The sequence below is a fragment of the Myotis daubentonii genome, chromosome 2 (genome assembly GCF_963259705.1).
Source record: "Myotis daubentonii chromosome 2, mMyoDau2.1, whole genome shotgun sequence".
Classification (NCBI taxonomy): domain Eukaryota; kingdom Metazoa; phylum Chordata; class Mammalia; order Chiroptera; family Vespertilionidae; genus Myotis; species Myotis daubentonii.
In genome coordinates, this window is record NC_081841.1 from 47,412,868 (window position 1) to 47,425,028 (window position 12,161).

General features: G+C 37.9%; 1 protein-coding gene across 3 annotated transcripts in view; it reads left to right on the plus strand.

The window, feature by feature from the left end:
• The window catches only part of ARID2 (AT-rich interaction domain 2), a 213,173-nt gene that overhangs the window by 164,772 nt on the left and 36,240 nt on the right, over positions 1-12,161 (plus strand). For all 3 annotated transcript variants that reach the window (XM_059682644.1, XM_059682643.1, XM_059682645.1), the window contains one exon: positions 865-1,013. In XM_059682644.1, the coding sequence (XP_059538627.1) occupies positions 865-1,013 (149 nt within the window). The remainder of the gene's footprint in view (positions 1-864; positions 1,014-12,161) is intronic.

Below are 12,161 nucleotides of genomic sequence, written 5' to 3' on the forward strand. Positions count from 1 at the left end.
CAAAGTTTAAATTTATTGTCTTTAAAGAATGCTTTGAAAATGTGCCACCACTTCTAGGAGAAATTCGGTATTTTTCCCTTTGCCATTTTATAAATGAAATCTAAGTTAAGGATTCAAAGAAAATGTATTGCCTCAAATTGTTTTAAGCTACATTATAATTATTTATGTATTTTTCAGAGAGAAAGGGATATAGAAGGGGGGTACACCTTATATTTAAAAGGCTAATACTTACAATTAGAATCCTTTCAATTGTATTATTCATCAAAATTTATAACTGAGCAACTTTAAAAACTAAAGTTGTTAGTTAAAACATCTTACAGCAAAATAAGATTGACAGTATTTTACTTAAATGGTTACATTATTTTTTTACTCTGAAATTTTCTTTGCTTTCTACTGTACACTGCTTTATGTCACATTTATTACAAAATCTAAAAGGAAATATGCAAAGAAATGATAATTTGTAGTTGATTTGCTCTTGTGAAGAATATGCGTAAGTAAATCAAATGGGTGCATTTATAGTCATTTCAATCTATAATTGTGTGTTGCTACCTAATTTATTAATATAAAAAATCTTAATTCTAAATAACATATATTCTATAACAATAACAACAATGTGATCTTGCCTCTGTGGTCAAATGAAATAAAGGAATCCGACTTCCTAAATATTTCTGTAAAAATAGCTATCTTAAATAATTTTTTAAATTTAAAAAAATATTTTTAAAAGATAGTCATTAAAAGTACAAATGTAAATTTCATGTTAGAAGTGCACAACTATCAACATAATCAAACTTAGAAGCTTATACTATAAAATATGAATGTTTTCTAATGTCATCTCACAAATCATGCGGTTGTGCTTTTCCACAGAACACTCCTATGACGCCTTCACCAGCTGTACAAGTGCAGAGCCAGCCTAACAGTTCTCAGCCTTCTCCATTCAGTGCATCTAGTCAACATGGGGATTCAGTGAGAAAACCTGGACACAACTTCATGTGTCTGTGGCAGTCTTGTAAAAAGTAAATGGCAATTTTACTTAATATACATAAATGTTCTTTGTTTTAGAATGCTTTTACATTCCAATTTCTGTCATCTATAGTTTATGAAAATTTTCATTTTAAACCATTTTTAGCAAAAATATTTTATCTTAATTTAAGAGTGATGCTTACGTAGCTCCAGTGGCACCTAAGCTAAGAAATTTATATAAATGTCGGAAAGAGCTTCAATGGTAGGCTGTTAGGGAATGTGTTTCGATATTAGCTCTTTTTGTTTGTTTTGCTTTTTTTGTCCTAGCATCTGACATATGTTAATACCAGATGTGAGTCATGTTATTTCCAAGGTTCTAACAAAGTAATTTGCAGAAAGTCATTAGTATGTTTGTTTGCTTTTGTTTTTTAATTCATTTCATTTCATTATATTTTTATTTTTAAATTATAGTTGATGTACAATATTATATTAGTACTTTATATCCCTGTGACTATTCTATACCAATTTGTACTTCTAAATCCTTTTACCTTTTTCACCCATCCCCTAAGCTCCCTCCCCTTTGACAACCCACAAAATGTCCTCTATATCTATGAGTCTGTTTCTGTTCTGCTTGTTTATTTTGTTTTTTAGATTCCACATGTAAGTGAAATCATTTGGCATTTGTCTGTCTTTGTGTGACTTTTTTCACTCAGCACAGTACCTTCTTGTTGTGGATCGATGTTGTGGATGGCAAGATTTCCTTCTTTTTTTATGGCTGAATCATATTCCATTATATAGGGTGGGGTAAAAGTAGGTTTACAGTTGTGAGTGTGCAAAACAATTTATTCTTATATTTTTATTTATTAATTATTTTCCATATGAACAACCATAAAGCTACTTTTGCCCCACTCTGTATATATGCACCACTTCTTTATCTGTTTGTCTATTGATGGACGCTTAAGTTGCTTCCATATTTTGGCTATTGTAAAAAATGTTACAATAAACATATAAATATATGTCTTTTTGATTTAGTATTTTGTGTTTCTTTGAATAAATACCCAGAATTGGAATTGCTGAACCTTTTTTTCTCTCTTTTATAGTCTTTGCTTAAAGTCTGTTTTGTCTGGTGTAAGTTTTGCTACCCCAGCTGGTTTTTCATTGTTCGTTTCCATTTTCATGAAGTAACTTTTTCCATCCCTTTGCTTTTAGTCTTTGTCTTTCCATCTGAAGTGAGTCTCTTGTAGACAGCATATGTAAAGGTTACATTTTCTTTTCCATTCAGTCACCCTGTGTCTTTAGAGCATTTAATCCATTTGATTTGCATTTAAAGTAATTGTTGTCCTGGCTGGGTAGCTCAGTTGGTTAGAGTGTTGTCCTGATACGCCAAGGTTGCAGGTTCAGTCTTTGGTCAGGGTACATACAAGAAGCAGCCAGTGAGTGAGTGAGTAAGTAGAAAAACAAATTGGTGTTTTTCTCCCTGTGTGTCTCTCTCCATTCCTCTGTCTCTCTAAAATCAGTAAAAAAAAAAAAAAGTTATTGTTGATAGATATGCATTTATTGCCATTTTATTATTCATATTTTTAATCATTTTCTTAATGAGACCCTTTAATATATCTTACATACGAGTTTGCTGGTGATGGATCCCTTTAGCTTTAGATTCATATCTAGGAAGCACTTTATGTGTACTTTGATCCTAAATGATAGTTTTGCTTAGTAATTTTGGTTGCTTTTCATTACTTTGAATATTTCTTGCCAATTACTTCTGCCCTGCAAAGTTTCTGTTGATAAATCAGCTGACAGTCTTATGGGAGCTCCCTTGTAGGTAACTGCTATTCCTTGCTTCTTTTAAGATTCTCCCTTGTCTTTTTAACCTTTGCCTTTTTAATTATGATGTGTCTTGGTATGGATCTTTTTGGGTTCATCTTATTTTGGACCCTGTGCTTATTGGACTTGTATCTCTATTCTATTCACCAGGTTAGGGAAGTTTTCTTGTAATTTTTGAAAATAGTTTTTAGTTTCTTGCTCCTCTCTCTTCTCCTTCTGCCATCCCATGATGTGAATGTTGATACACTTGAAGTTGTCCCAGAAGCTCCTTATATTATCCTCATTTTTTGGGAATCTTTTTTCTTTTTGCTATTCTGATTCAGTGTTTTTTGTTTCCTCATATTCCAAATCATTTATTTGATTCTCTGATTCATCTACTCTACTATTGATTCTCTGTAATTTCATTTCATTTATTGTGTTCTTTGCTTCTGAAGGGTGCTTTTTTTTTTTTTAATGTTTTCTATCTCCATTTTTATTTCCTATCTCTTTGTTGAAGTTCTCACTAAGTTCATCTACTCTTCCCCTACTTTCATTGAGCATCCTTATAACCAATGTTTTGAACTCTTGACTCTGCATCTGATAGATTCCTTGTTTCCATCTTGTTTAGTTCTTTTTCTGGAGTTTTGTTCTTTCCTTTCACTTGAGACATATTTCTTTGTCTCCTCAATTTGGTTACCTGCCTGTGTTTGTGTCTATGTGTAGGTAGAGCTGCTATGGCTCCTAGTCTTGGTATAGTGACCTTATGTAGTAGGTGTCCGGTAGGTTCCTGTGGCCCAGCCTCCCCAGTCTCCTGAACTGGGTGCTCCAAGTGTGCCCTCCATGTGAGCTGTGTGCACCCTCCTATTGTAGTTGTGCCTTGATTATTGTTAGTACATTAATGGGAGTGATTTACCCCCAGGCTGATCCCACAGAGCAGAACTCACTTTAGCAGGTCTCAGATATCCAATGAGTCTACTGAGTTTGTTGATCATGGAGGTAGTAGGTGGTGTTTCACCATGGTCTGAAGCTGTCTATTGGTTACATTGGATCAGTGCCTCCTGGGAGGTAGAGGCCAATGTCAGCCATTGCTTGTGCCCTGCCCAGGGCCACTGGGCATGAGCTTCAAAATGATCTGCAGCTGGCTACTACTTGTGCTGGGCTTGGAGGTGTCCAGAGATGCCAAGCTGTGAACCAAGGGTGCTAGTGCCAGGCCTGGGGTTACTTAGCAAAAGGTACAGTTCTCCAGAGGGCAGATGCTGCTTGTTTGAGAGATTTTAGGAAAGTCTTTTAGGAAAATTGGCAGCACGAGCCAAGACAGGCCTTTTGTATGGAAAAGTCTGAAGGGCTTGGGTGGGCCCGAAAATTGGGTTGGGTGGGGTCTCAGGCAGTCATCAGGGTGGGGCTAACTATTAAATTAATCAGGTTGATGGAGAATCAGACATAGCGCCTGCCTTCGGGTTCTTTGGGGTAAGGGCTCAGAAAAGGAACAATGGCCTCTGCCAGCACCACTGTCTGGGAGAAAGCTGCCCCTCCAGCTCTTGACCTGATGCCAGACAGTTCATTTCCTCCCCATATGTCCCCAGTGGTAGTTGAGCTGCTTTCCTAGCTCAGATGGAGCCCAAGTACATCTGACTGCACCCTTTAAAAAGAATGCCTTATGTCCAGCTGGGGTGGCTCGGTGGTTGAATGTCAACCTATGCACCAGGAGGTCAAGGTTTGATTCCCAGTCAATGCATATACCTGGGTTGCAGCCTCGATCTCCAGTGCAGGATGTTTAAGAGGCAGTCTTTCAGTGTTCTCTCCCATCATTGGTGTTTCTATCTCTCCCTCTCCCTTCCTCTCTGACATCAATAAAAACATTTAAAAAAGAAAAAAATGCCTAGGATTCCAGCAGCACTTTGTCTCAGCCACAATCTCTCCTGGTTTTCACAGCCAGATGTTACGGGGACTTCTCTTCCCAGCACTGGAATCCGGGGCTCGGCAGGGCCAGGTGTGGGTCTGGGACCCCTGGCTCCCCAGGAAGGACCTCTGCTGCTGAGATATCCCTCTAACTTTTTAACCACAGATGGGTTGGGGACCAGCCCATTCTGCATATCTTTCCCTCCTACCAGTCTCAATGTGGCTATTCTCTATATTTTTAAATGAGTATTTCTGTTTAGGTAGATTTCAGGTGGTTTTGAAATGGTTGTTCTGTAGTGTAGTTGTAATTTTGATGTGGTTGTGGGAGGTTACGAGTACTGCATTTACCTACATCACCATTCTGACTGGAAGCCAGGTATTAGATTTCAACGAGAGAATCTGATTTTTTTTGTTTGGCTATGAAAAGAGATAGTTTTTTTTAAAAGTGACTGTAAGTTAGTGGACACTGAAGAATTTCTGTATATTGAAATTTAAAGTTAATAATCTGTTAGGAAAAATGACTTGTCTTAAATTTGAATTTGGGATGGACAACCCATGAAACTTCTTTTTAAAGCCATAGATCTCACAGTTTAATAACTAAGATAAATAATGAGTAGAACTGAACTTCTTAAACAAGGCTTTCTTCGACTTGAAGGAAAACTTGAAAATAATACTGTTTAAAACAAAATCTTAGTTCCTTTAACATACTCAGCCAAGAACCTTTGCCATGTCACACTTTAGAGTTCTAAGACGAATGTACTTATCGTAATGAAATAATATTCTCATCTTTTAGATATCAAAGATGCTCTTTCACTTTTTCTAACTGATAGCAGAAATCAGATCCTTTTAAAAATTATACTTGCTCTTCATAATATTTATCTTTAGACTTTGTATTTCACTGTGAACTTCATATATTGTTGTATGATTGCGGCTATCAATATAACCCAGGGATTGTTAACAGTATGAAAAATTTCTTTGGACAGTGTTTCTTATTTTAAAATCTCAACCCAGTAGTGGGGTCATGAAATCATTTGTTCAGTCTCTACCAGTGAGTTTTTGCCTCTTTCTTTGCAATTAAAAATGAATAAAATATATCAGAGTCTATTCATGTTAGTAAGGGTAAGTATTGTTTCCAGTTATATGTGTATATTACATATATATGTGTGTGTGCTAGATCATAGTGTATAATCTGTTTGTCAAAAAGGTCCTTTAGTCCTAGCTTGTGTGGTTCAGTTGGTTGGAGCATTGTCCCATGCACTGAAAGGTTTTGGGTTTGATTCCCAGTCAGGGCACATACCTAGGTTGCAGGTTTGATCCCTAGTCAGGATGTGTAGGAAAGGCAATTGATTGATGTTTCTTTCTTTCTTTCCCTTTCTTTCTTTCTTAAAAAAAAATTTTTAAAGGTTGCTTAAAAATTACTGCTTTTGGCTGTTTCTGATTACTTATTTTTTCATTCTTTTAATTCAACCATATATCTTTTGTGTGTGTGTAGCTTCCTGAATAGGTACTATTTGTTGACTAAAAAGCTTAATAATAGCTGCTTTACTTGAAGTATTAGAGTATTTTAAGAAATCACCCTAGCCAAGTAGCTCAGTTGGTTAGTGTTGCCCCAATATGACAAGGTTTCGGTTTCAATCACCATTCAGGGCACATATAAGAATCAACCAGTGAATGCATAAATATGTGGAACAACATATCTCCCCCCTGTCTCTCTTTCTCTCTCCTTCTCAGTACATTTAAAAAATAATTTTTTTTTTTTACTGGAATTGTAAATGCACAGCACAGTTTTCCATCTTGCTAGTTGGATCAATATTTCAAAATCTGATGATGTAACTTTTCTTTGCAAGCCTTTTCTGAATAACACAGACTCAACAAGCCTCTTAAAACCATGTTTAAAGCCAGTTTTAGATACTCATTAGTATTAACTTCAGTTTGATTTTGCAAATATTTATGGAGGGTGCATGTGCTAGGAGCTAGAAATGTGGAGATCACTCTCAGTCCTTAAGGAAGCAGATCCAGAAAACTCCAGACAAATAGTACAGTACCAGTAAGAATAATGGACAGTTAATATAATGCTGAGATAGTTGGGAAAGTTTCACTACAGACATTACTTTTGAATTGGGTCTTGAAAAGTGAGTAGGTGTTTGTTATGCAAAAATAATTCTAATCCGAATAGCAAGTGTAGGGAATTATTTAAGGAACTAGTACACCCAGAGACTTATGAGAAGCTTAGGATGCCAAGAGCATAAGCACATGAAGAGAGAGAGAAATGGCTATTATTCATATTTAGTTTCAATTCCACATGGAAAAATACATCATAGCTATATTGTCCACTAAGTGGCTATGCTCTAATTAATATCACATCAAAAACATGTAACAACATTCCTTGTTTCCATAAGATTTCTAACTAAAATTATTTCCTTTGCTGATATTTTATTGTGAAATGCTTACTATTTAAAGTTGAAATAATCATATGCTTTACTGCTTTCATAGAATTAAAGTGGTTTTGAATATACATTTAACCTGTATTTATGATCGTATCTGTGGTATGATCATACTTTACATAGACTTTTTGTATTTGTAATTTTTTTTTCTGTATATTATATAGATTGTTTTCATTGAGCCACCCACACTTATACCATGGTATCTGTGCATACTAGGTTGTGTTTTTCATCTGCAGGCATGTATCTTGAAAAAATGGAAATGACCACCCCCTTCTGCCCCCCACTCTTTAAACATAATCTACACCTCTGCAGAAAAAGAATGTTAATCCCTTCAATACAGGGTGGGCCAAAATAGGCTTATAGTTGTGAGCATGCAAAATCCTTAATGACTGTTTCTCATACAACTGTAAACCTACCTTTGGCCCACTCTGTATTGAGTTCTAAATGTATCGAGTCAGTATTTACATTTCTCCATTTCTTTTGTTTATTTAGAGTTTAAATTGGTATACAAGATTGTGGCTGGTTGCGAAGTCCTTTAAATCTCTTTTAATCTGTAGATTACCTACTCTCTCTCTCTCTCTCTCTCTCTCTCTCTCTCTCTCTCTCTCTCTCTCTCTCTCTCTATTGTTTTCCTTGCAATTTTTGATTGATAAAAGCAGTTCATTTGTCCTGTACAGCATCACAATCTGGATTTTGCTGGTATTGTTTGGCATATTACTCTGACCCTGTATTTTCTGTCAGTTGGTAGTTAGGTCTAGATATTTGATCAGATTTTGGTTTGATTTTTATAAACCATTTTATTTTTAATAATTCTTTATTGTTGAAGGTATTACATATGTCCCCTTTTTTCCCCATTGACCCCCTCCAACCCGCCCAAGTCCTCCCCCTCCCCGCCCCAGGCCTTCAGCACCCTATTGTCTGTGTCCATGGCTTATGCATTAAAGGTCTGTGGTTGATTACCTCCCACCCACCCACCCTCCCCTGCCTTCCTTCTGAGATTCGGCACTCTGTTCCATGCTCCATCATTTTAGAAATGACATGGGTACTTCCATCAGGAGATATGTAATATCTTGTCTCTATTTTTGTGAGGTAAACAGCCATTAGAATCATTGCATAGATCCATTGTTTCATTAAGGGTTTTAAAATGTAAAAGTTCTTTTATCAACACTTTGATTTCTCTGAGGAATAGTTTCTAGAGAAAAGGTTAGATAGGTTTTTTATTTCTCTTATTTACCAATTTTTAAAATAATGAGTTATTTACTGACACTATACAAAGGTGACCATGAGGTTTGGTTGGTTGGTGGTTTTTTATTTCAGTATCATTATAAATGAAATTATTAATTTAAACATTTTGAGGTGTTTTAATCCATTGCAGTTAATTATGTACTACTTGATGTTCCATCCAATTGTTGTGTCTTTGGCCACTGAAGGCCTATTCAAGCTGGATTCCAAGTCCTTTGGTTGTGATCTTAATATAATTTTTTTGATAGCTTCCTTGCTTTCTGTTAGATAGAATGTTTCAGGCTTCTCTTGTACATTTCCTGCCCCATACCTGGAATAAAGTATTTCTGCAAGGACATCTGGTGTGTTTTAATAAGAAATGGTATTTAAGCTCCTTCTCATCACTTTTAAGTTGGTTATTGCTTCAAGGACTTTTCAGTTGACAGACTAGAAAAATAAATGGTTTTTATCTCATGTTTAGAAACACCTTCTCAACTCTAAGATCATAAAATACACATTATATTGCCTTCCATTACTTTAACTCTTTGAGTGCCAACCAATATCCCAGGAACTATGCTAAAATTGCCAAGGCATTTTTGCTGATTTTACAGCAGTTCAGGAAAAAAATTATGAAAATTAGGCAGATAGATGCCAGTGGTCAATTTTAGAACTACAGACATTCAGCATCATAAGTAATCTGCATTTAGGTGCCATCTGTCAATAAAGAGTGAACTACTAGCATCTAATAGTGACACTGCAGGAGGAGCGCGATAGCACTCCTGGCACTTTTGGCGAAAGACAGGAGGAGCGCGATCGCACTCCTCGGCACTCTAGGGGTTAATATTTTAACTTTTTGTTCCATCTATAATTTAGTTTCATGTATCTAGCTTTACTGTTTTCCAAATGACTAACATGTTAACTAGTTCATCTTTCCCTCGGGCATTTGAATTTTCACCTTTGATATATACTAAATTCCTGTATGCTTTTATTTCTGGATTAGTGGCTCAGTGCACGAAACTCATGCATGGATGGAGGGGGGGGTCCCTCAGCCCAGCCTGCACCCTCTCCAATTGGGAACCCCTTGGGGGATGTCTGACTGCTGGCAGTCAGATATCCCTCTCGCAATCTGGGACTACTGGCTCTTAACCGCTCACCTGCCTGCCTGCCTGATTGCCCCTAAGTGCCTCTGCCTGCCTGGCTCTAACCTCTTTGCCTGCATGCCTGATCACCCCTAACTGCCTCTGCCTACCTGATCGCCCCCAACAGCCCTCCCCTGCAGGCCTGATCTCGCCCCCAACTGCTCTCCCCTGCAGGCCTGATCTCGCCCCCAACAGCCCTTCTCTGCCAGCCTCATCTCGTGCCTAACCGCTCTTCCCTGCCAGCCTGATCGCCCCTAACTGCCCTTCCCTGCCAGCCTGATCTCACCCCCAACTGCCCTCCCCTGCCGGCCTGATCGCTCCTCACTGCCTCTGCTTCGGCCCTCACCACCATGGCTTTGTCCAGAAGGAAGTCGGACGTCCGGAAGATGGCCAGTCAACCCCGTCTAAGTAGCATATTACCCTTTTATTAGTATAGATAGATTATATAGGATAGGATTGCTTAAATGGGGGGTGGGGAAGCCTTTTTCAGCAGAAGGAGATGCTCTTGGCAGACAAAAATACATAATCCCTATACTGGACTGATAGCCAATCATATATATGCACTATACTGCCAAACCAGTCTTTTAAAAATTGAAGTGCTTTCTTACACCTTACACCAAACAGCTGCTGCCCTTAAAACCCCTCCTCAGCCACCACCTTAGGTATTGTCTTCGCAGTTCACCCAGATTAGGTTCTGATTGGTCAGTTTCTATGCCTATCAACATCAAAAGCTCCGCCTCCTAGGCAGCCATTGGCTCCTCTCAGTTCACCCAGATTTGGTTCTGATTGGTTAGTTTCTATGCCAGTCAGCGTCTCTGGGTCTATGTCTGGGCGTGAGCAGAGAGGCGGGGCTGATCAGCAGCTCCCCCAGGCTACTGGGAGCGGGGTGAACTGCTGATCTCTTGTAGAGAGGCTCGGCTGCTGGCGAGGCAGCTGTTGATCAGCCCCGCCTCTCTCTCTGAGAGGTCAGCAATTCAGCCCGCTTGCCAGTCCTCGCCCACCCGAGCCTGTTGCACGCGCAGTCCAGCATTCATTTGAGCCTTCGGTCGTATTGGACGTTACGGACCTTGGCTCTTTTTTTTAATATAGATTATTTGTTATTCCACTGGTTTGTATCCTTATCATACCTTCACTGTAAATTTTAATGTTAGATATGGCAAGATCCTGATCTTAATTATTTTTTTCAGAGTATTTCCATTATCTTTTCAAGCACTTAATCTTGTACCAGGCACTGTGCTACTTTTTGGTTTGCTTTTGTTTGTAAATCCTGACCTTAGGATATTTTTCCTTTTTTTAGAGAGAGAAAGTGCAAAGGGGAGGGAAGAGGGGGAGAGAGAGAGAGAAACATTGACAGAGAGAGAGATGTCGATTGGTTCTCTCCTACACCCACCCAGCTAAGGCCAGGATGAAACCTGCAACTGAGGTACATGCGCTTGACCGGGAATTGAACCCCAGACCCTTTAGTCTGTGGGCTGGTGCTGTTTAACCACTGAGAAACACCAGCCAGGGCCTACCTTTTGAAATTAGAATGATGTATAATTCAGAGTTGGTACCTGCATAGATATTTCTTATTTCAAATGAACCTCAGAATGGTTCTAGAGATCCTCCAAAAAAGCATATTGGGATTTTCATTTTAATTGCTTTTAATGAATAGGTATTTTTTGTTTGTGCTTAATAGTGAACATTTCCCAATATTGATTTTTCCTTTACAAGTAAAAGGTATCAACCCATGGTATTATAGTCTTATTTACCTGAGTAGAGCTTTAATGTGTGTGTGTGTGTGTGTGTGTGTGTGTGTGTGTGTGTGTGTGTATCCCATGTTCAAAGGCTGTTAAATCACGTTGTTTACCCATATCTTTAGAAAAACATCACTTCTACTGTCATGGTAGACAACCTACTTCCCTATTTATAATGGTCTGGCTCTATAGCGGTGGTTGGCAAAGTCATTAGTCAACAGAGCCAAATATCAACAGTACAATGATTGAAATTTCTTTTGAGAGCCAAATTTTTTAAACTTAAACTATATAGGTAGGTACATTGTTATTAACTTAATTAGGGTAGTCCTAAGGCTTAGAAAGAGCCACACTCAAGGGGCCAAAGAGCCGCATGTGGCTCACAAGCCGCAGTTTGCCAACCACGGCCCTATAGCAACTTCAGCACGAAATTATAGCTGATTTGCCTACAAACGTCAAGTGGTCATAATAATCTGGCCACTCAGTGTATATTATGCAACTTTATTAAGATTATTGCTAGTTGTGTTTCTTACTTTTTGTTGCTGTCATAAATGGTCTTAGCTCCTATTATGTTTTTCAACTGATGGTTGTTTTCTATATTAATACTGCTTATCCTCTCATCCAGTTTGTAATATCTTATGTTTCCAGACAGTTACATACTCGTAGTGATAGTATTTATTCTTACCTTTTTAAAAAAATTAGTGGACTATTTTTTAAAGCAGTTTTAGGATTATAGAAAAATTGAACAGAGTGTCCATATGCTGCCTCTTTCCTGCATAGTTTCCTTTAATATTGATCTTGAATTAATGTGGTACATATGTTATGATTGATGAGTAATATTTACTAGTATATGTTGTTATTAATTAAAGTCCATAGTTTCCAATAGGTTTCAGTCGTTGTGTTATATAATTCTACTAGAGGCCCAGTGCACGAATTTGTGCATGGGTGGGATCCAGCCAGCC